Raw genomic sequence first — 25111 nt, 5'->3', positions numbered from 1 at the left:
GAGAAGTTGATTCACAGTGTAGAGCTTCGGGCTCCAGCTATCAAGCAAAAGCTTTATGTAATGAAAATCAGAATTTTCTCAGTCATGTTCAGGTTTTATGCTTTTAAAGTTTTAAACTTTTCATGTTTTTCAGGTTCACTTTTTTGGCTATTTTTTAAACCTTTTAAATCCTGAAGAAAAACTATTACTGGGAGTTACAAATTTGCTACATCTACAAACTGTAAATCATAATCCCTAATTAAGTGGTTACAGGTATCCAGTTCATGTTATAAACACTCACTTTGTATGAAGGTTGCGAGATGTGTTTTGTATGTACTTATTACTGAAATTCTACCCTGATTATTCCTGCAGATCAAGAAGTTCTACGCAAATTAGAGAAGGAGAAAATCCTGGTGTTCACACCGTCCCGGAGAGTGCAGGGGAGGCGAGTGGTGTGCTATGATGACAGGTTCATCGTGAAGCTGGCGTTTGAGTCGGATGGTATAATTGTATCCAATGATAACTACAGGGATTTGGCAAATGAGAAACCAGAATGGAAAAAGTTCATAGATGAGCGACTATTAATGTATTCATTTGTCAATGACAAGTAAGTAAAACCACTTACTTACAGTAACACTGCTTCTCTGAAAATATAACTATCCCTGGGCAGCTGCTACAGAAGCCCTCTCTCTTTGCCACTGACCAGACCTAAGACAGTTTCTTCCAACCACTAATCCTCAGTGAGAGTAAGAAAACGGCAGAGTCCTGCCTCGGGAGGCCCTGTGTGAGTCGCAGGCTGCCCTTCCCCATAAGTGACTAGCAGAGCAGGTCTTCTGCGGCTGAGTGACTGGGAGTAACTGACACAGGGAGACTGGCCATCTTCAGAGGATGCAGATGTAGAACATACTGACCGGTAGAACCCTGCCTTTTGAAATCGACTTAGAGCATTGAGAACTTACTTCAATATACGATTTTTGAAATATATGATTTTTAAAAATTTAAAGCAATATAAGACTAGTCACGATTAAGTTGATGAATGGACAGGTGACATGAACAAGATTTTCTCCTGAGAAATAAGTACCCAAGGATCAGTGCACCCACACAGTTCAAACCCATGTTTTCCAAGGGTCAACTGTATTTACAAATATGTGGGAAAGGCTCACCTGTTGATCATCAAAAATGCAAACTAAATCTACAAAGGGTATATTTTTTCACCCATTTAATTCATAAAATTAAAAAACTTTTTTGCATATGCCTTATGCCGATGCAGGGGACACGGGTTCTGCCCCGGTCCAGGAAGATCCCACATGCCGCGGAGCGGCTGGGCCTGTGAGCCATGGCCACTGAGCCTGCGCATCCGGAGCCTGTGCTCCGCAACGGGAGAGGCCACAGCAGTGAGAGGCCCGCGTACCGCAAAAAAAAAAAAAAAAAAAATACCCTCTCAAACCAATAATCTCATTTCTTAGGGTATATAATGAGGAAAAAAGGAAGCCCAAATATGTTCATTTCTGTATATTTATAATTGCAAGACTTCAAAGGCAACTAAAGGTACTATAGAGAAAACAATTAAATTGCAATACATGTCCTAGTGAAATATTATTCAGCTATTCAGAATTATGATTATGAAAGCTGTTAAGAAACATGGAAAAATATTTCTGTTAAAAAGACAAAGCATAAAATTACATCTGTGTTTGTAAAGTGATATGTACATACAGGAAAATGACTAAAATGCAACACGTAACTGGAAAATAATTGTGTTAAGATTGTAGGATTGAGTGATTTTGTCTTCTATTTTTAAACTTTTCGTGTTGCCATATTGTTTTTATAATAATCTTAAACATCATAGTTGCTAAGTGTTATTACTCAGGCATATTGACACTCCCTTAAGAGTTCAAACATTATTCACATTTTATGGGTAAACACTTGGTTTATTTCATGTTCAAACAGTGACATAACTAGTAGTCAAACTGCAATCATAACCTTGTTACAGTATTCATGCCATGAATTCTTGCTTCCATTGGACAATCAATCCAAAATAATAAGTTTATTTTCTTAAGATTTTTTTCTGTCTCAGCTGAGAAGTACCTTATTATAGGGGGAAGAGAATGAATGTGGAATTAGACAAATTGAATCTTGACTAGGCCATGTGAACAGAGATAAAAATACTCAATTCATCTAAGCCTAGATTAGAAAAGTGTATTCATCTGTAACGTGGGACTAACACTTCAAGGGAATATTGTGAGGATGAGATGTAGTGATGTGTGCAGGGTGTCCAACATGTACTAGGTGTTTGGGTAGTTTCAGTCTTCCCGTTCCTCTCTCCCACCTCTCCCTTCTGTCCCTCAGCTGCTCCTCCTGGCGCCCACCTGCCTCATATTGCTTCACAAGATTAATGTTCATAAAACTTCTCCTAAAATGTCATTGTAGTCATTTTCTAAAGTCCTTACAAAATCCCAAGACTAAGAAAAGGAAGAATTAATTAGAACATGGTAGGCTCAAAACTTACTTGAATTAAAACAAATACAGGTTCAGCTTGAAACATTTTAATTTTGTTTTCATTAAGAAAAGAAAACTTCCTGTACTGTTTTTTTATCCTATAAATGTTTTATTATCTTTTTAAATTTATTCATTTATTTTTGGCTGCGTTGGGTCTTCATTGCTGCACGCAGGCTTTCTCTAGTTGCGGCGAGCTGGGGCTACTCTTCGTTGCAGTGCGCAGGCTTCTCTGCGCGCAGGCTTTCTCTAGTTGCGGCGAGCGGGGGCTACTCTTCGTTGTGGTGCGCAGGCTTCTCACTGTGGCGGCTTCTCTTGTTACAGAGCATGGGCTTTAGGCACGCAGGCTTCAGCAGTTGTGGCACACAGGCTCAGGAGTTTTGGCTCCCACGCTCTAGAGCACAGGCTCAGTAGTTGTGGCGCACGGGCTTAGTTGCTCCGCGGCATGTGGGATCTTCCCGGACCAGGGCTCAAACCCGTGTGCCCTGCATTGGCAGGCGGATTCTTATCCACTGCGCCACAAGGGAAGTCCCTATCCTATAAATGTTGAATCAAAATACTTGGATTAAAATTTCAAAAAAATACCTTGGGGTGAATAATCTTTACACTCTGTCTTTAGAATTAAATTGTCAGCCTCCTACTTAGGTATAATTTTGTATTATATCCATGACAGGTTCATGCCCCCAGATGACCCTCTTGGCAGACATGGCCCAAGCCTGGATAATTTTCTGAGGAAGAAACCTATTGTTCCTGAACACAAAAAGCAGCCTTGTCCATATGGTAACTTTCTTTATGAGTATTTAATACATGCCTTTAGAACACAATATGTTGTTAAACTTTTGCTGTTAAAAATAAATTTTGGATGGCATATAGTATGTGGTTCTTTTGAATGTAATTTAATTTAAGAAAAAGTCTATGTGAAAAAATTATTATTTTTACCTAGCTGGGTTCAACGCATATGCATTTCCCTGAATTAAAACATGGTTTTGGTTAACTCTACATGAAGTAAGTTTTCAGGTAGATAAAAATTTGGAGTTCTTTCATCTAGCTACACATCAGATTAGCTTGGTTTTGTCACATCACGGCAGTACATTATGTTCTGCAAAACAGAATGTCCTACTGATTGCAGAGTCATAGTGGAAGAGAAGAGGCAGGTAGGAATTAAGGACACAGGGTATTAACCAAAACTCTGGAGGTGATTGTTACTCATTCAGCCAACTTTCTTATTGCTCTTGATAGTGCCGACGGGGGAAGACTGAAAGGCGGCATTTCTCAGAAACAAGTAGCGGAGTAGCAGTGAGCACAGCTCTCATTTCTGCCCTTGTTTCTTCTTCACGTTAAAAGAGCAGTGCCACACTGGGTGTCCAGGGTCTGATGGAATGAATGGCCCTTTGCCTAACTGATTTTACTCTTCACAGGAAAGAAGTGTACCTATGGACACAAGTGCAAATATTATCATCCAGAAAGGGGCAGTCAGCCTCAGCGGTCAGTGGCTGATGAACTGCGTGCCATGTCTAGAAACACAGCAGCCAAAACTGCAAATGAGGGAGGACTGGTGAAAAGCAACAGTGTCCCCTGCAGCACTAAAGCCGACAGCACTTCCGATGTTAAGCGAGGTGCTCCAAAGAGGCAATCGGATCCAAGCATAAGGACTCAAGTCTACCAAGACCTAGAGGAAAAGCTTCCCACCAAAAACAAACTGGAAACCAGGTCTGTACCTTCCTTAGTTAGTATACCGGCTACTTCTACCGCAAAACCCCAAAGCACTACATCTTTAAGCAATGGCCTTCCATCTGGAGTTCATTTCCCACCTCAGGATCAAAGACCACAGGGACAATATCCTCCAATGTTGATGGCAACCAAAAATCATGGAACGCCAATGCCTTATGAACAGTATCCAAAATGTGACTCGCCTGTCGACATTGGATATTATTCCATGTTGAATGCATATTCAAATCTGAGTATCTCAGGCCCACGAAGTCCTGAAAGGCGTTTCTCCTTAGACACAGACTATAGGATAAGCTCTGTCGCCTCTGACTGCAGCAGTGAAGGGAGCATGAGCTGCGGGAGCAGTGACTCGTACGTGGGGTACAGTGACCGCTCCTACGTCAGTTCTCCTGACCCACAGCTGGAGGAGAATCTGAAGTGTCAACACATGCACCCTCACAGCCGCCTTAATTCTCAGCCCTTCCTGCAGAATTTCCACGACCCCTTAACCAGAGTGCAGAGTTACAGTCACGAAGAACCAAAGTACCATCACAAACCTCCCCTCCCACACCTGGCCGTGCACCTGCAGCACGCCGCCGTGGGGGCCCGGTCCAGCTATCCTGGCGATTATCCGTCTCCTCCGAGTTCAGCGCACTCGAAGGCACCACACCTGGGGCGGTCCTTGGTGGCCACGAGAATAGACAGCATTTCTGACTCTCGGCTGTATGACAGTTCTCCTTCCAGACAAAGAAAGCCTTACACCCGCCAGGAAGGGCTGGGAAGCTGGGATAGGCAGAGCTACGGGATCGACGTGTACGGCTACCGGCAGACTTATTCTTTGCCTGACACCTCCACGCAGCCGTGTTACGAGCAGTTCACCTTCCAGAGCCTCCCTGAGCAGCCGGAGCCCACCTGGCGCATCCCGTACTGCGGAGTGCCGCAAGACCCCCCCAGGTACCAAGACAGCCGAGAAAAGATTTATATCAACTTGTGCAACATCTTCCCACCTGACCTTGTGAGAATTGTCATGAAAAGGAACCCTCACATGACAGACGCCCAGCAGCTGGCTGCAGCCATTTTAGTGGAGAAATCACAGCTGGGTTATTGAAAGATGATGCATCTTTGTGGTGTTTAGTAGTTTTTTGTTCAGCTCAAATGCTGAAGGAGGTTTGCTACAATAGCACATGTGATCTCCTTCTCAGCAAGGAGGTTATATAGTATCCATTTATGTGAAATACTGTATCATGGAATCTGTATGTATCGCCCCACATAGTGGAAGTATCACGGGATTGCTTTACATTCAAACTTTTTTTTAATATTTCCTTTTTAAAGCTATATCCTTGGCTGGAAATTTTTCCAGTTTGATTTATTAGATGTATCTGTGATCTTTGATATTAATCTTTGGTGCATCAGGGGTTTATATGCAGCACTTTTTATCCTTGTTTCATGTTTTATTAACTTGGTGTTTGTCTATCAATTGCAAGCAATTACAATACCTTCAGAATGTTGAACATTTGACTAGACCTAGCAAACTATTTTTTCAAGCCAAGCATAATTGGAATCTTTTACAGCTTTTTAAGTTATTTTTATTTGGGGAAAGTGGGCTTCTTTGTGCTATAATCATTATTTATAGAAACAAAGATATATACTACAGCACTGACTTTATATTTTAAACAAAATGAAAGTTACCAGTTTATGTTGAAATGGGTAACAGTATATATTAGAATGATTTACAGTATGGCACTTTTCGTTGTTTTATTTTCGTTTGGATTTTCTGTGTTAAGTAATTTGTTAATTTAATATGGTTGATTTAAAGGAAAGCAGATGCAATCAATGGAAAAAATTGTTTCCATTTTTTTTTTTTTATAAAAAAGGCAAAAGCCATCAACTGTTACAGTTTAGAGCTTTGTTATCCAGCTATGATGTGCTTCTGGACAGTAGAAATGGAATTGAATTCCTAGACTTCCATTAACCTGTATTTTTTAATGTGTTTGTCTTTTTGTTTTGGGGCACAATACTGGATAAAATAACCCTTTTGCAGTACTTGCCTGTTTTTAACGAATCTAATCATTCTCAATGCAACTTTTATATTTAATATACCCTTTAGCTTTCCTGCTATTTATCAAGGCTGGCCTGAGGTGGTTTTATGTGTTGAGGATATGCAACATTTATTGATACTGCACTTATAGAAATGGTGATGCAGGAGTTGTAAATGGTAACTTAAAATTTTTGTAAAATACTGTATATTTTCCATTTTCCTGAAGGTAGTTTTTTGGGGGGGCCTGTTATATTATTAAGGCCAGATTCTTGCCACAAATAGTGTAGTTTTAGATACAGACTAAAGTCTGTTCTCGTATTAGTAAGGGATATTTCTGGTTTCAAAGTCATGGGTTTTGCTGAGCGTGGATTCGTTTCTGTCGCTGGTTAGAAGAGAGATGATGCAATCAGTGGCAGACAATTGTGTGACTGACACGACTTCACCTCTGCCTCCAGTTTTTGAATTTTACTTAGTGTAGCAGACGCATTCCGATCTGTTTCTGGAGTGTGCCTAGATGCCCTGGTTATCCTTATTATTCTACCTGCTACAGTTTGAAGTAAAGCCCTGAAAAACCAGAAAGTACCTTTTACTGTTGATACAAATTGTATCTTTTTAACTATAAGAACTATTTTGATTTGTAGATCTAGTTAAAACACAGATGTGTAACTATGATTAGACTTTTGGGCAACATTTTATCCCTTATTTAAATACAAATTTTTAAAGTAAAATTGAGGTCTAGAATAGGATAGAAAATAAAAACAATTTAGGTAAATAAAAGTGTCTGTCTTAGTTTTATATATTAAAATATATTAAATGAATTTATTGGCATTTTCTTTCTCCTAAAACTTATCTAGCGTGAACTTAACTTAAAATAAAGGTAAAATGCTGCCTGAAAATAACGTCCAAGCACCTTTGACTAGGACAACATTTTCACTACTCGTGTGACACTGTGTGTCGCATGAAGTAGGATTTGGGTTACAGTAAATGCTTCTAAAAGGCATTGTGCATATTGACATATCCAATAATCTGAACCATGTTCAGCAAACCTAATTCAGGAAAGTGGGGTTCACAGTCGCTGCTGCCGCCTGCTAGGTGAGGTGCCCCTCGCTGCGCCCGCAGAGGATACGGGCACGGCCGCATGGACCCACCGAGGCGTCCTCTGAGCGACCTGCTCACTTGTGAAATCGTTCTCCTGATTTTGTCGGTCACTCTCTGTAACAAGTTTAATGTAGATGCTAACCCAGTGCCAAAAGTAGAGTTACAAACGTGGAGTACCTTTCATCTCAGTCTTATTCTAAGCTTGCTTTTTTTTTTAGTATGAAATCATTTTTAAATTGTACAAGTAGGTTTTGCCTCCATTTTCTTAATTTTTGCATTTGAATTATTTGAAGATTCTGCCAAATTTTATGAAATTTCTTTAAATGAGGTCTTCGGTGAAATGTGTAACACACCCTTTAATTTGACCTCCTAATGTCTGTAGCTAAGTAGCTCTCATTGCTTTCCGGATTTTAGACTATGAAAAAACAGTGGGGCTTGCCGCCACATGGCCTGATGTGAATAGCTCTGAATAGTCACGCTGAAATCCTGCAGTGTAGTTGACTGTGAGTTAAGAAATAGTTTTCTTATGTCAACAGGAAATTTGTCCCACCCCACCCGCGCTTTTTTTTTTGAAGCACCGATGTTGCTTTCAGAGCTTAAGAATGAGATATTTGGCTGACTTTAGATGCAGCAATTTCTTAATTATCTAAAGCAATAAGTAAAAGGATCCATCATTAATTAAATTCAGAGCTGATCCCAAAACTTCATTTTAGCCAAAACTTTCACCTTAATCGTATCTTCAGACTTGCTAACAAATAACCGGAGAGAGGTATGTTAGTAAGTAGTAGAACTGCCAGAAGTGGTCAACTGATAGAAGAGGAGGATTCAGATTGGAATATTCTGCCCCTGAATAATTGACAGTTGACTGTTTTACACAGTAACTAGCCGGTTTGTTGTCTCTGTGTCTTAGTACAGAGGGAGTAGTACCCAACTGGCCAAATTCTGGCCCTTAGTATTTCCTCCTTTCTTGCATGTGACATCTAAGTTTTCAATCTCCTTTTTGTGATCACTGTATCCTCATAGAGTTTGTCATTGACCTAAACATTTGAAAGAAATGCACACCAGTATAAAATATTTGATACTGGTAGAAACTTGAACTTTGTGTTTTTATGAAAATTCATTTATGAGAATATGTAATATAACTAAAAAGAGTGTTTTTATATATATATACATACATGCATACATATTTGTTAAGAAGTATTAAAAATGGGAGAATGCTACGCTTTTGATGGCTAAGTTTTCCTTAATTGAACTGTTTCTTTGAGTTATGGACAACCAAGTCTGGAGTCTGGATGACCAATGATAAGATTTAGAACCACTTGAATGGAAAGCAACTCTTTACTGGCTTTATTCCTGGTATTTTTAAAGAATTATTTTGATAATTTTAATAGAATGTGTAATTTTAAAACACACAAAAAAACTTAAAGTAGTATTGCTTATACAGATAATTATTTAACATGTCTTTTATGGACGTATCTATATGTATATAGACAGTAATATATTTATAAAACAAATATACTCTATGTTGTAGTCATTAGTTTGTAATAGGTGGGAAGATGGCCCTGGATATGTTTGTGTGTGTTTTGAAAACTCTTGAGCTGTTTTTCCCCTGACTTAATGGCATATACCCTAAGGGATATTTGTTTTTTATTATTCTTTTTGCTATTCAACTTCCTTATTCAAGATAAAATAAGATGTACAGTTTCCCGGCCATTCTGTTAGACGTGGCTCATCCATTTTATTATCCTCCAACTCCTGGAAAATTCCTGAGTGACCTGGAATCAAACAGGTTATGGCCAGAGAGATCAGTTATGTTCCAAATATGTTAAACATGGGAACTCAGCTGGGATGTTGAGCTTCTTTGGTATACACCAACAAATAAAATGAAGTATAAAATACATGAACTACACACGTGCATTTGAAGAAGAGAAAGCAGAGTGTTCATAAAAGTAGAGAAACATATGCGTTATTTTAGATTGCTCTGGGAAACCCCCTAGGGCAAGGGTTGACAAACTTTTTCTATAAAGGATGGGATAGTAAATAATCCAGGGCTTTGAGAATCATATGGTCTCTATAAACCACTCACCTCTGCCCTTACGGTGTAAAAGCAGCCACAGAAAATATATAAGTGAACGGGTGTGGCTGTATACCAATGAAACTTTATTTTACAAAAAGGGGCAGCAGGCCCGATTTGGCCTGTGGGCCATAGTTTGCTGATTCCTGCCCTAGAGGGAGAAAAACAGGCATGTTAAGCAGTAAATCCTGATATATGTTAACGTAAGAAATAATTATATTTTAGTTGGCATTCAAAGAAAATCCATTATTGATGGCCTTCGAAAGATTTGTGAGACAGTCACATATGAAAGCATCTTAATCCACTTATGTTTTTTGCCTGGTCACACCCATTATTTATTAGAGATATTTCTTGTGTTTAACCACCCAAAAAAAGCATTGTGTAAAAAGATGTTGTAATAATTATTGGAGTTTTTTCATGACCTTTCTATTTCTACTGATAAATGGGAATCCTTACCTGCCTTTTGTTTTTTTAAGGGCCTAATGGACCAAAAATTCTGTTGTGTTTTGAAAATTAGCATATAATTAGCCATAAAATATTGTAAAGACTGCATTTATCAGTTACATTTTTCTGCTAGTTTTTGATTTCTAAAAAATGACAGATCAAAAATGGTTTTAAAGTAGATCAATATATTGTAAGTTTACATACTGTAACTTTATTCTGTAAAATTAAAAATTGTGACTAGTGTAATTGTGAGTGCACTTGCTGTATTGTGACTCTCTTTATAGGAAACAAAGTGTATCCCTGCTTTCTCTGTCCAAACCTTTAGTATAGATTTTTTTAAGACACTTTAGGACTGTCCTTGGTGAATGATATTCTTAACATTATCCTGTGTGATTTTAAATTCATTGGAGTACACACCACTGAGCGTGTTCATTCACAGTGCTTCATAAATTGTGTTAACATCGTAATATCATTTCCACTGGAACAGTAAAGTTTTGAACATTGCCATCCACTTAAGTAATTATACTTTCTTTTAGGATTGGAATATAACTCTAGCTTTTAACAGGTGTTTACTGTTTTAAATGGTTAATTTTTTTTCTTTAATGCCTTCTGTTCACCTGCTTTTTGCTTCCGTTATAATAACACTTTCGTGTGTTGGAAGCAGCTTTTTCCCTAAGGTCTTTAGTCTTTAAAGGATTTAAAAACAATTTAAGGTTTTGACCACTTGACAATTGGGCAGTAAAAAAAAAAAAAAAAAAAAGTCTGTGCACATTTCAATTCAATTTTATAGAATGTGTAAAATTTTTTAAACCATGTACCCAATTTGCCAATTTTCTGTCCAGATATTTCAGGTGAATAACAAACTATTCATTAAAGCTTTTGACCCCTTTCTTGAAGCAGCTTGTGCCTCAAGGGAAGAAGACATTGAAGAGCAATGGTTTGTTTTTATAAAGAATATGTTTTAGATTTCCTAAAGTTTTTGGAAATTATAAACGTCCCAGCTAATACACACATGCACACTTCCGCAGAGATGTGGACACGGCATTGCCAGTGAACCCAGTTACTGATTTTATCTTTTCCTTCTAGGTTTTCTCCTCCCAAACCAGAGTTGTTTGCTGAGCGTAGAAGTTCCAGTTTGATCCTTCAAACTTTTCTTATAAGAAAATAAGACAAAGAATATGTTTAGAGCATCCGTCTGATAAACTGATGTGATTCTATTTATCCTATGCCTGTTCTGTGTGTTTGTGTAATGGGATTTTTACAACTCCAAAAAGCGGTATTTTAGACCTACTGGAAATCCGAATAAAAACAGCTATGTGATTCTGCCACTGAGAAAAAACATTAAAAAATTCACTTTTCTTATGGTGGTTTGTTTTTGTTTCATGAAAAACTGGACATGCAGCAGCACAGACACCATATAAGTAAAAGCGTCCTTCCCTAGTCCCACGGCCGTCCTCCCTGCGTTCAGTGGCTAGTGACACAGGCGTCCTCTGTAGGACAAGCACACATTCAGTATCAATGGTTATGCTAGAACCGTAATTAATTCATATGAAAATCGAAATTAAATGCCAAAGACAATTAGTCCTACCTTACGGTTCTAATCATTTCCATCAGTGAGTCTTTGTTGTATAGATCTTTCTAGTTTCTGCATCTCTCCTTGCATGAATCAAGTTCAGTATCTTACTAATGCTGCCCCCAATAGGTTCACTTCGTTTCTTTTGTGACCTCCTAGGAATTTTCCATTTCAGATATGGTCACAATTCTGAAATGATCTCACGATCTGCATGCTTTAACATACTCATGTCCCGTGTCAGTGTATAAGAAACCATTTTATTTCAGATAACAGATCTCTTTCCCCCGATGCTTTTCAGACTTTTGCTTTTCTTACTATTTTTTTTCCTAAAGTTGCTATTTGCCATAGTTGGGTATTCTCTTTTTCCCCGTTTAACTGGGGTCTTATGCATCTAGGTAACTTATTTCAGCTTTGTCAGCAGATTTGATTATTGATGTTCAGCTGTGGTTGGCAGGGAACTCAGCAGATCCACAAGAAGTATTAGGTGGGAGAATCTGAGCTCAGAATCTCGGAGAATATGAGATTAGGCTACAGTGCTGACTAGAGCTAATAGTTTATTTCTCCCCCACCTAGTAAGTACCTTTGTCTAAAGAGGAAGGATTCATACACATTGATGAATCAAGTAACGTTTGGGAAGAGGAGACTGTAAAAAGCAACTGCAATGGTGAATTTATTCAAAACAAAACAAAATGCTTCTAGTTGGACCTCTCATTAGTTAAAGTATGTACTTTATAGCATTTATGCCCTCAGTCTTTGATGCTGTTTTTGAGTTAATGATGTTCATTTGGTGTTTTAAGGCTTTTATAAGGATTTTTTTAAGTCTTTCAACAGTTTAAAGGTTTTCTTTTAAGATCTTTAAAGGAACCTTTTAAAAAAATGTATTTCTCTCTACATGCAACCATCAACCTGGGCATTAAGAATACAGCCTCTGGAGGCTTGATCCCACTGCACACATCCTACAGGCAGAGACAGGCAAGTTACGGAGGTAATAATGGCCCAAACCCTAGGTTTGTTAAGACTAAATGAGTCAACCCTCTGAACAGGTAGATCCATAATGCGCATTTAATAAATTACAGCCATTGTTAGGTGAATGCGAGGTGCTTATACATAGTCGTTTTCAGATGTTTTCATGAGAGCCTTCCTATCTATACGTTATGTTGCAGAGGAGCTGGATTTTAGCCATCAGTGTAATATATATTCCATGCCCACATGCCTTTCAGGAGTGACATTTTAAAGAGTTCTTGGCACCCCATGTCCTTGCTACCCCTGTTGTTAGGCCCTTCTTGGCTTAAGGGTTTTGTATAATATCTTAATGGGGAAATAAATGGAATAACAAAAATAACAATGATAAGACAGAAGTCAACCTTTCTAGAAGCTCACAGTTCAGTAGGCTGTGGGCTGCATGACTGACCCCGCTCTGAGCTCCAGTTTTGCTCCTGAAGATGACACTCGGCAGACGTGTGTGCACCCCTCTCCTCTGACCTGAGTGGAAGGGGATGTTGGTCCCTCACTATCAGAATCTGCAAAGCCAGTCTGGACAGAGAAGCCGGTGCTCTGTGGTCTCAGGTGGATGATGCACATTTCCAGGGAGGTGTCAGATGAAATTGGGTGATTGTTTTCAACTTATTTCCTCCTGGTTTATAACTAACTGCTGCTCTTAAAGTTGGAGAGATAGGGCTGGTGGGGAGACCACTCACATGTGAAGGTTTTAGATTAACTATGGATAAGTTAAACTAAAATCCCATGAAATAGGCATGATCCCTATTTTAGAAATGAGAAGACTGACTTTAAAGCACTTGCTCAAAGGCAAATGCCTCTCTGCATGCTTCCAAAATCCTTTTTTCTTTTTATTCTGCTGGAAGACAGTAATAGGAATGGGCCCATGATCATCCTTGGTGTGTATTTTATTAGAATTTGGGTCTGAGGAACGATCACCAGTGGCACTGTAGCTGCACATTCTTAAACATGCTGACTTACCTGGGGGCAGGGCAAGACCCGGAAAACTGAACTAGAACTTTTGCTCCTCTGCTTCACTAGACCCCCCCGACCCCAGCCACCTTCCACGCTCGTTCGTGTAGCTTAATGACAAAGATGGCTCTTGCGTGGGAAGGAAGTTTACCCAGAGAGCTGACTGTCCGGAGGTCTGTGAGGACAGCCCTGGCCCAGGACCCAAGCTAGCTGCCAGGCTCAGCGCACAGACCTGCAGCCTCTCCAATGAGCAAGACTAATGGGTTCTGTGGTGGAAGGAAGCTGTTTTACAGTCTGGACCCCTGTCTTCACTCCTTGGTGCTCTTTGTGGGCCTCGAGAGTAAAAGGCAATACATTCATTTCTAATGTTTCCAGTCGTGCACAGAGCCCTTCGCAGGTGTCTTTTGAAAAGCCCCATTTAGCTTTCAGACTCCTGACAATGCCCTCTGCACACACAGCACCTTTTATGTGAGGCAGCTGCCATTTGCATTTCCCATGCTTTCTATTTGCACAAATTCAGCATGAGATTAGAAACAGAAAAGTTTAATTAGGTGGTTGAACAAATTCCCTCCCCAGGTCCCCAGGAGAGCCAGATGAGGGACAGAATACTGAAAGAAGGGGAAATAAAATATTGCTATGCACTTCCGGTCCGCCCGACCCCTGGCCTCCCGCGCTCTGGTCCCGAGGCCGGAGCGGCTAGGCTCAAGAGCACAGGGCGCCCTCCACCCTCGGGCCGCTGGCACCAGACACTCGAGTCCCGGGCACAGGCTTTGTCACCACCTCAGCCTTCAAAGCTCTCCGCTCCCCCTCCACTCTCCAAAGATGTAATTATCATTCATTTCAATAATTGTTTCAAATACGCATATGAAAAGAGTAAGGGAGATGGCAAATACAATTTTGTAAGTACATGAAATGCCATTCAATAAACTCCAGAGATTTATTGGTTTGCTTTGTCTGTTACTAAATTAACAAGAGCATGACAAAGCACCTTGCACAGTTGTGAAGGCAGCACACGTTACAATGCTGCAAATTATAAAGCGGGTGAGGCAGGAGATAGATGGGCTCCAGGTTAGACGTTTACAACTGGCCTTCTATTTACATTTCATGGGGCAGGAAAAGTGGGCTTCAGGCCGGACACTTAGAACTAGCCCCCTGCTTGCATTTCCTGACACAGGAGGTAGGTGGGCTCCAGGTCAGACATTTAAAATCAGCCTCCTGTTTGCTCTCTTGAGATAGAAGCAAGGACAGAGACAGGGTAAATAGCCAAGCTTTGTCTCTGGTAGACACCTTAAGATAACAGTCATGGCGAGAACAAAGAGGGGCAAAACCTTGTTTGAGTAAAGGATCAAAGGATCTCCGCTTCCCCCCTCCTTGGTGCAAGGGAGACACTACACATGTGCAGAAAGACTCCTTGGGGGTCAGGAAACAACTCCAGGCCGTGGTGACTCTTGCCTCTCTCAGACGCCTACACATCGGGATCCATCTTGGCTGAGAGGTGTGTGCGCACCTAAGGGGAGGGTCCTGAGACAAATGGGGGCGGGGGGCGGTGGCTCGCGGACAAAGCAAGATGACTGGCCAGAAGGGAGACGAAGACCCGAGAAAATGCCCCCTTATAAAGGACTTAAACTTCCCAAAGGAGCCACTCTCTCTGAGTTCACCCGTGTGCCTTTCCGCATGTACTCTGCTTTTCCAATAAACTTTTTACTTTTCTCTTTACCTTCCGCCTCCTCGCCTGAATTCATTCTTGACAAGGCAGGCATGAACTAGAGATCCAGGCCCTAGCTGCTGGCCCCTGTGGTCTAGTTGTTAGGACTCCCGGTCCTGGAACTAAGATCTTGCTTCCAGCTACCGCTCACTGTTACTTGCTGCAAGCTGCCGCTTACTGCTGCTTGAGTCTGAAATCACAGGGAGGGGGGTGGAGAAAAATGCACTTCCTAGTCCAAGCTCAACTTCATGGATTATGTGGAGCTCGGGCAGGCGGGGAGCTGTGGGAGGGGCGAGAGAGGGCCTGGACGAGGGCCCCGGCCCAAGGGGCAGCGTGGATGATAGGGTCACCAGTCCCAGGTTCTTACGGGCCCTGGAGCAGAGCTCTTGCCTTCACACGCCCTGCCCTCTCTTCCTGCTTCTGAGTCACCCAGAAAGGTGAGCATCCTCAGCTCTGCCCCCTCACCCTCCCCAGCCAGAGTTTGCCTGGGGACTGAGATCACCAGGTGGCCGTGGGCCTGGGGAAAGAAGAAAGAAGAGGATGGCGACTGGCTCTGAAAGACCCCCCCCATCCCTCGAACAATTTAATATACAGAATTCTGATGCCACTTCCCAGATTGGGAGTGGGAAATGCCAGGTGGTTAAAGGGAAGGTGCAGGGAACCTTTGAATCTAGCCACAGGCTCTAGTTCTGTCGTTAAAATATATGTGCATTCAAGGATCGAGCAACCCAGCTCTAGCGGCCGGAGCAGAAGTTAGAGGGCAGTCGCCACAGCCCGCTTGCTCAGGTCCTGGGGAGCCCTGTGGGTGTGGTTCCAAAGTTGCAGCCCATCTTGCAGGTCTGTGTATTCACTTAAACAGGTAGCAGTGTCATCAGACTGCCTTGCTGAGCCTCCTTTGCTGAATGGGAGGCACAAGACAATTTCCCCTGCTCTGCCTGGGGTCAAAGTGCACCACGTCCCCAGCTACCACCGGTAAGCTCTGTCCACACGGCCCTCCCCTCCCAGAGACCCAACATTTCGGAGGCTAACTGTACGGTCCCAGGGGAAATGAAATGGTTTTGAGACACATTGGGTCTTTTGGGTTGTAAAGCAAAAACTTGTGGTTCGCAGTAATACTGTGCCTAGGGCCTGGGGCAAAGCAGAGACGCTAACAGCACAGAGAGCTGGGTGGAGGGAACCAGCGAGAGGGAATCGTGAGAGTCCAGCCACTCTGGCCTGGGGAACAGCGGCGCTAAGTCCTGCGCGGGAAGGTGCGGGGAGGGTAGGCGTGGGCAGAGCAGCAGCTTTGGAGACACACAGACCTGGCTGCCAACCTAGTGCCCCGTTGCCACACTTACAACCCTGAGCAGGTCATTAATCTCGAGGCAGCTCAGCTACTTCCTCTGTTAAAAAGGGGGATCTTTTTACCCACCTTCCAGAGGTGTCAGTATAATCAAATAAGAACTAGAACCTGGGACATAATAGTGGCTGAAAGATGTGAATTCCCTTTCCAGCCAGAGCCCTGAGCCTGGCCCCAGCCTCCCTCTGCCTCCCCCACCACCCCCAAAAGCTTGCAGGGCACACACAGCAGCTCTGCAAGGCCTCCATGCCACCCTTTCCAGATCTCACTTCATCACCTCCTGCCCAGCCTCCCCACTGTGCTGGCTCAGCCTCTAGTAACCCCGCTTCCCTGGTCGGCCTCCCTATGCAGCCCCCCTCAGATCCACCCCCTCCCTGTAGCCAGACCAGAGTTAACCAGCACTTTAGAAGCCCTTGAAGCCCCACACCCGACACGCACACACTTCCTGTGTGACGCAGCCAGAACTCCTTATAATATTCAGAGCCCCCGTCACAGTGATATCCAGTGCACCTCTGTCCCCCGACACCCGCCGTGACCACTGACCCTGCAAAGTATGTACTACAAGTGCTTTCATTCCTCTGGGCTGTGTCCTGTAGGCTCCTCCACCTGGACAACCTCCCAGCAGACAGGAAAGCTTCACAAAGAAAGCAGCCTTGCACCTGGGTCCCAGAGGTCGACTGCTTTGGGGAAGCAGAAAATATAAAAGTCAGAAGAAACTGACCGGGCGGGGAGACGTGACAGAGCAACTTCGGAGGACAGAAACAGAGAGGTTCGGAGCGGCCGAAGGACTGAGTTCATGGAGAGGAGAATGGGAGGCCAGCTTGTAGACACTCAGGGTGGGGGCCTTTAAACTGAAAATGGCCAGTGGGGGGCGCGAGCCTGGTGGGATGGCGGATGCACACGCGTGGGCACAGCTTTCTTGTGGTGCTTTCCACTGACCGCCTCCAGCCGGGGCCGCACCCCCTAAACAGGTCATGCCTGGCTCCTGAAGCCATTCGTGTTTGAGGTCCCCGCAAACAGGCAATACCTGGGCCAGTAGAAAGTACTGAAGATTTTTACACAGGATCACGATCTTGGGGAGAAGGATGAAACGATGGGAAGGTCGGCAATGGGGACACTGCTGGCTGCAGTTGCCCGCCCGCCTGAGGGTGGAAACAAGGCCCGTTCAGTGGGCGGGAGCGGAGGACGGCTGGACACGCCTCTGAAGCCCAATCAAACTGGGCCCTTTATGCGGGTGATGCTGACAACGGCTTTGCCGCGTGGGCCTTCATGACAGTAAAATCCTGCGCCTGAGGCAGAGTAGCGACTAATGCCACACCCTAAAGTCCTGCGCTGGCCCAGAGCGGCTGCCCAGCAAATGTCAGTTCCCTGGCCTATAAATTCTCTCTAGAACATTAAGGTCTCATTGTCCCAATTCCACTTTTGCCCACAAACCTGCTCTCCACAGAGCAGCCAGAATATTCTCTATATATATTATAAATAGAGACAGTAACTTCCCTACTGAAAACCCTCCCTAGGGCACCCTTTATCCTTAGGCTTCTGCACACCGCTCTTGACGAAAGCTACCCAGTTGCAAAATTTGAGGTCAAATGTGTAGATCTGCCTTGTCCTTTGGGTCCCATCATTCCGTGTGGCAGCCAGGTCAGACTACACCCGGTCCCCTCAATATGGCCAAGGACTTCCTGAACACCTCCAGCTTTGGGCCTGGACTTGCTCCTCCCGCACTGCACCTTCCAGAATCTGGGGGCCAGAACTGAGGCTGCTCCCGGCTGGCACGCTCTCCCATCACCTCCGGGATGGCAGGTCCCATCCTCCCTTGTCACCCGCTCCCCAGGCCACTTCTTGGACAACAAATAGCACCATGATCACCCTGGCTCTGCTCTGTGGGACTGCAGCCCCTGTACTGGCCTTCTAGCTGCTTCTATAGCTTCAAAACTAGGCACCCTCCTATCTCAGGGCCTTTTGACTTGTGCTTCCCTCTGCCTGGTTTATCCTCCAGCTACCTGCATGGATCCTTCTTTCAATTTCTACTCCAGTGTCGCCTCCCCAGGGAGGCCTTCCTGACCACCAGTAGAACTGCAATCCCAGCGCTCCCTCAGGGACATGGCCCATCTCCATTTCTGCGCAGCACTTCTCACTATGTAGCATGTTTACTACTCATCTTCCTCAGCTGGAAACAGAATTCCAGGAAGGCAAGGGCTTGATATGTTTGGTTGCTCAATACGTGTGTGATGAAGGAACAGATCACACTGCAGGCATCACCTGGGAGGCAGCCTGGCTCTACCTGAGTGAGCACTGCTCAGGTGGTGGCTGGGACCCAGGCTGCACACACTCAGGGGTGCAGGGCTGCAGGTCCAAACTCTGAAGCCATGAGCTACTTGAGGTGGGCCCCTTCCACTGCCCTGGTCTTGGGGGGACAGGAGGTCGGGGAGCTGGAGCCTCAGGGCTTGGCCGGCAGTGGGGTCAAGGGCTCTGTGCCCTGGGGTTACGACATGTGTATTTGAAGGGTTTCTCACCCTTCAATGGACAAAGTCAGGACACAGCTGTGCAGTCCAGAGCTGAGCTATCATCTCCCAACAGAGCGAGGAAAGGGAGGTGTCCAAGGCCTGGTCACCACACAGACGAGGGTGACATTTACCAGAGCAGAGTCATTTTCTTTTTTTTTTTTTTAATTAATTAATTATTTATTTTGGGCTGTGTTGGGTCTTCGTTGCTGTGCGCGGGTTTCCTCTAGTTGTGGCAGGCGGGGGCTACTCTTCATTGTGGTGCGCGGGCTTCTCATTGCGGTGGTTTCTCTTATTGTGGAGCATGGGCTCTAGGCGCGTGGGCTTCAGTAGTTGTGGCATGTGGGCTCAGTAGTTGTGGCACATGGGCTCTAGAGCACAGGCTCAGTAGTTGTGGCGCACGGGCTTAGTTGCTCCGTGGCATGTGGGATCTTCCGAGACCAGGGCTCGGACCCGTGTCCCCTGCATTGGCAGGCAGATTCTTCACCACTGCACCACCAGGGAAGCCCCAGCAGAGTCATTTTCCATCAGCTCCAGCATCCCCAGCAGGAGCCTGAAGAAAAGGGCAGCTTTTACTCCCAGGCATTGTTAGTCACCTCACACCTTGGACCAACGGGCACATGTGAGAGTGAACTTGATGACTGAGTACAAACACTCCCCACGTGGCCATCTGTAGGCTCTAGGCCCCCTCCTGCCCTCCCAAAGCCCACTCTCCCCCCCGCCCCCCCACTCCTGGTGGCTTCAGGACAAGGACAGAACATGGGAAAGGTAGCTGGTGGGATAAGGCACAGCAGCTGGGCTTGCTGCTTGAGCAGCTTTCCTGGAGGACGAAGTTGCAGCTTCCAATTCTACCATGAATTATCGGCGAGTGAGGCACCACTGGGCCTGGCCCTGGTGCCAGGGGACGTGGGAGGCCAGGGACCCCTTTCAACCACTCATTCTGAGACCACTGCCTGGGGGACCCAGCGGAGGAACCTAAACAGTTGTCAGATGAATGAGTGAAAGAGCCGCCTTCTCTCAGGTGACCTTGTTCCCCATTGTCACGCACAAATGCTCCTCGACACTCATCCCAAATTCTTCATTTCTACCTTCAGGTCACCTTTTGGGCCAAGTGAACAGGCTCCCCAGGGTGATAGGACTAGCACTGCTGCATTAAATTAAGCCAAAAGGAACCAAAAATGGGTTCTGAGGACCAACAGACTTTATTTGTGGAGAAAAAAATGTGTTGTAAAAATCAATTTATTCTTTTATAAAAAGTACTTTCTGGGACTTCCCTGGTGGTACAGTGGTTAAGAATCTGCCTGCCAATGCAGGGGACATGGGTTCGAGCCCTGGTCCGCGAAGATCCCACATGCCATGGAGCAACTAAGCCCATGTGCCACAACTACTAAGCCTGCGCTCTAGAGCCCACAAGCCACAGCTACTGACCCGGCATGCCACAACTACTGAAGTCCACATGCTCTAGGGCCCGTGAGCCACAACTACAGAGCCCACGTGCTGCAACTACTGAAGCCTGCACGCCTAGAGCCCATGCTCTGCAACAAGAGAGAAGCCACGACAATGAGAAGCCACGACAATGAGAAGCCCGTGCAATGCAACGAAGAGTAGCCCCCACTCACCACAACTAGAGAAAGCCCACATGCAGCAACAAAGACCCAACACAGCCAAAAAAAAAGTACTTTCTATTGTTTATAGAAAGTAAAGCCCAGAGAGGTTAAACGAGTTACCCAAACTCACACAGCAGAAGATGGCAGAGTTGGAATTAGAATGAGTCTCACTTCAGGCCACAGAGGCCAGTCCACTGTGAGGACAGGAAGAGTAATGACTCACACTTGCTAACATGGGCTCCTTGGTTCAGCCACCACACCGGAAAAAGGTGGTGCCAAAGAGATGCAAGAGGTTCAGGGTGCAAGAGGTCTGTGTGTTCACGTTCCAGGGCCCCGGCTCCTCTCAGGCGCCCCTGAGGTCAGTGTTGCCCTGTGTGCAGTGAGGGTCTGCGGGTGAGGGGCTCCACCCAGACCTGCTGTCCTTGAGGACGAGGTTGCGTAAACTGTTCCTGTCCCCTTCTTTCTCCACCACCACTCCATACCCTGGTCACCTACTTCATTTCTTTTAGTGGCCCCCTCGAAGGGACAGGCCACAGGCCACAGTCCAGCCTGGCTGTCTTCCCACGCCGTCGTGATCTGCTGGGAGTAACGCAAGATCCGTGCGCAAGGGAAGCAGCACCAGGGACAGTGGGGCTCTCAGCAGCGGGGGTCTGGCACTCCTGGGGCTGGGTGATTCTTTGAGGGACCACACTGTAGGATGTTTACCAGCATCCCTGGTCCCTCCCTGCTAGATGCCAGTATCTCATACACATCCGCAGGTCCTAACAAAAAAGTCTCCAAGCATTATCAAATGTCCCCTGAGAGGCAAATCGCCCTGGTTGAGAACCAGTGGTGTAGAGAATATAAATATTGTAGGATAATGCAGAGGAGAGGGAGCATGGTGAGTGCCCGAGGGCAAAGGAGGACAGACTCTGGCCTGGAAGAGTCCAACCGAACAGCGTAGCAGAGATAGTGACGCTCACCAAATATTCCCTGGGCTCCCCTACCTCTCCCAGGCCCCCTGGAGCTAAGAGGGGCCATGTGACTATTTCTGACCAGTGAAATACGAACAGAAGAGACACGTGTCACACCGGGGCAGGTGGTGGGAAGCCCATATGGGGGTCCCCAGTCTCTACCCGCCTGCGACAGTGCCTAAGAAACCATGTGTTCTGCACGGTGCAGGGAAAACCAGGTGCCTGCAGAGCCGCGGGGAGCAACGTGCCCCCAGATGCACACAGAGCAAGGGACGAGCCTCAGAGGCCTGGGCGTTGTAGGGGACCAGGCTTGAGCCCCGCCCATTCTGACTAATGGAAACAGGGACAAGAGCCTGCGGGAAGACCTGGGGGTGAGAAGCCCAGCTGTGACAGGTGAGGGCGGGCCAGGAGGGGAATGCACGGTGGTGATCGGGGCACAGCCCCATAACAGTGGCCGGAGGGGCCAGAGTGAAGTGCTGAGAGGTAAGCAACAAGGCACACTGGATGCATGTGATTTTTAAGAATCCATGAGTCTGTTGAGTAAAAGAAACCATTCACTGAAGAGTATGAGCAGAATGACTGCGTTTATATAAAGAACATAGTAGTAAAACCTAGCTCTCCTGTTAGAATTCAAGACAGCACTTACCCTTGGAGGAGAATCTAGTAACAGAGAAGCACAAGGGTCTCTGGAGGGAAGAAATGTTCTCCTTCTGGTCTTGTGCTGATTCCACTAATGCATTCACTTTGTGAAGATTCTTCACACTGTCCACTAAACTGCAAATGTTTTTACTTTATATTTCAATGAAAAGTTTTTTCAATGCAGAGCTTCAGCATTAACAAAAAGTCCCAGTTAAATGCTGATTTGTGCACAGTACTCTGCAAGGTTTTATCAAAGGAGAACCACATACACATCTTGGATTCTGTTTTTAAATCCGCATTTCAGGGCTGATTTATGGCTGGCATTGATTCATCTTGTGTTTTACTTAGAACAGAAATGAGTATAATCCATAACCATTTGTTCCTGCCCAAGGCTGTGGGCTAGAAGACGACACTGATTTGCGAGAATTACTCATACAGACCGAAGAGTGTTTGCTGGCCCCAGTTGAGTGAAGGGCGCCCAGCTGACCCAGACAGCCTTGAGAACATTCAGTTCCGGGGTTTAACAGGACCAGTAAACAGAACTCCTTCTCCCATTCTGGCACCCCCTAGGTCTGTAAGTGTGGTCCCCGGTCCAGCAGCCTCACCTGTGTACTTGGGAGAGGTGCACATCTTTGGGCGCCACCCCTGACCTGAGAATCAGACACTGGGGGTGGGGCCAGCATCTGTGGTTTCACAAACCCTCCGGACGATAATCACGCTCATAAAGTTTAAAGTAAAAAGCACTGGGTGAAATCAATTCAGAATTAAAGCAAAAGAATGAGCAGGTGAAGCCCACAAGATCACCTTTATCATTGATGAAGCTAATGCTGGGAATCTAGGCTTATGCCTAAGGCAAATGGACTCCCTAATATCGAATCCCAAATGAGACAGCCACCCCTCTCCTGTGGGAGCCCGGACCTGCCTCAGCAGAACTAGGGCATGGAGGAGCTGACAGTCATGTGTGCTTCCTGTGGACAGAGAACAGGACTGGGTACACGGCTCCTCTCCAAACTCACTGCTCAAGCAACCCGTCCCACCTGCCTGGAAAGGAAGGAGGGGGCCGAGGGGGCCAAGAGGACGGGAGTGTTGTGCTCAAGAGTAGTGTCTGCCCACCAATGCGCTCCTAAGAGTGGATGTGGATTATTCATGACTGGAAGAGATCAGCTTTTCTCCCTTTGGGTGGCTACACCCCTGTCAGCTTCGCTTGACCAGGACTGAAGTCCAGCAGTTCACAAGGGCCTGGTGGGTGTGAGCAGCTCCTGAAGAAAAGTGGCTTCTGGTTCTGAGGCTTCAAGTCCCCACCTGTCCGTCCCAGCACGCAGTGTAGACAGGAACCTTTCTGCCCAGTGCAAAAGAGAGCCCAGGAAGAAATCCAGCCAGTTTCCTCTCCCATGGGAAGTGATAGCTAAACATATTTCCTCAGAAGGGGTGCGACGAAAATGGTGCTTTAACTTGTCATTATCTTCATGCATTTCTTGTTACCTGAAAATAAGCGATCTTCATAACTCCCCTCTGCCTCTCAGCTGCCCACCTATGCCATCCCATGACCTTCCTCTTTAGCACTGAAAGTAGGCTAACTCCCTTCCCTTTCCAAAGGAGGAGACTCAAAGAACAGAATGGATCTTAGAAATCATTTAGTCCAAACACCTCATTTTCCGGCAGACGCGTCAAAGGCCCAGGGCATTGAAGTGACCTATCCAGGGTCTTAGTCATGACCCATGCCCAGGCTTGACACCCACTGGCTGAAAACCCTCAACCCTCCACAGCTCCACGAACAAGCTTACGAACTGCTAGTTATATGGCATTATCTATAATTATGTTTATATCATCGCACTATAACCAGAAGCAACTGATAATCTGTCCTCTTTTTTTTTTTGTGTGTGTGTGTGTGTGTGTGTGTGTGTGTGTGTGTCTGGTACGCGGGCCCCTCACTGTTGTGGCCTCTCCCGTTGCGGAGCACAGGCTCCGGACGCGCAGGCTCAGCGGCCACGGCTCACGGGCCCAGCCGCTCCACGGCATGTGGGATCTTCCCGGACCGGGGCACGAACTCGCGTCCCCTGCATCGGCAGGCGGACTCTCAACCACTGCGCCACCAGGGAAGCCCATGTCCTGTCTCTTTTTTAATAGTTTCCCCCTGTATTACCAGTCCGGGCCAGACCAGTCTGTGTGTGGAAGAGGTCTGTATGGTGGTAGCACATGGGAATTTGCTGTGGCGGCAGCAGCCCAGGCTGTGCCTTCTTTACCTGTTGACCTTGAGCCTCAGGTTCTCTGATGGATCTGCTAAAAGGTGAAAGTAAGAACACACCTGGCATGATTGTTCAGACAGTTACCTGATCAGTGGTTCAAGGGCCCCAACCAGATGATTTCCTCAAGCGCTTCCAGTCTGTATTAATACATAACACGCAGTCTTTCGGGTGCTGCCTGTGAACCTTGGCCACAGGACACCAGCTTCTGGCTCCACTGCATCCCCAGGCCTTAGGGCCGAATGGTTCTATACAACCTGCCGCTTATAATCGAGGAGAGGCCTGGCAAACAGCAATTTGATAAGAATCACACAAAGTTGTGTGGTTATCTTTTAAGTTATAAAAATGCCTGATAAGCAAAGATTTCAAATAAATTATGAGAGCAGTTTGGGAACAAATATTTCTTGATAGTAGACAAACAGCATTATTTCTGCCAAATAAAAAGTTTATTTGCTTATGTGTCCACTTTAGAAGGGCACTGTTTCTAAAACAACCAGACTTACTTAGTGCCCTTGAAAGACATCAGGGACAGATGGAAAATTCAATATCATGTCGGCATATTTTGTGTGGTTTTTCTAAAAATCTTTAAGGGGTAACTTTGTGACTGGCAGGTGAGTACCTGTCATATAATCCAAGCACAATACATTCCTGAAGGATTTAAGAGTGACTATAAAATAGCTGACTCCTGTTGCAAATTGTCACCCAATCCTCTAAGCTTCAGTCCTCAGACATTCAAGCCACCTCAGA

The 25111-nt window shown here is 45.2% G+C and overlaps 1 protein-coding gene across 2 annotated transcripts in view; it reads left to right on the top strand.

Moving 5' to 3' along the window:
- Nucleotides 1–5914, top strand: part of ZC3H12C (zinc finger CCCH-type containing 12C) — a 68656-nt gene extending 62742 nt beyond the window's left edge. The window contains exons 4-6 of one of the 2 annotated variants that reach the window (XM_029209247.1): nucleotides 352–586; nucleotides 3146–3252; nucleotides 3891–5914. In XM_029209247.1, the coding sequence (XP_029065080.1) occupies nucleotides 352–586; nucleotides 3146–3252; nucleotides 3891–5287 (1739 nt within the window). In that variant the 3' untranslated portion in view covers nucleotides 5288–5914. The remainder of the gene's footprint in view (nucleotides 1–351; nucleotides 587–3145; nucleotides 3253–3890) is intronic. The other variant, XM_029209248.1, reaches the window with a different exon arrangement.
- Nucleotides 5915–25111: the final 19197 nt, after the last annotated feature.

This window comes from Monodon monoceros, unplaced genomic scaffold, assembly GCF_005190385.1.
Source record: "Monodon monoceros isolate NGI ecotype Baffin Bay Population unplaced genomic scaffold, NGI_Narwhal_1 Super_Scaffold_7, whole genome shotgun sequence".
Taxonomy (NCBI): domain Eukaryota; kingdom Metazoa; phylum Chordata; class Mammalia; order Artiodactyla; family Monodontidae; genus Monodon; species Monodon monoceros.
The sequence above is the reverse complement of the archived record's forward strand: the minus strand, read 5'-3'. Positions and strand labels throughout refer to the sequence as shown.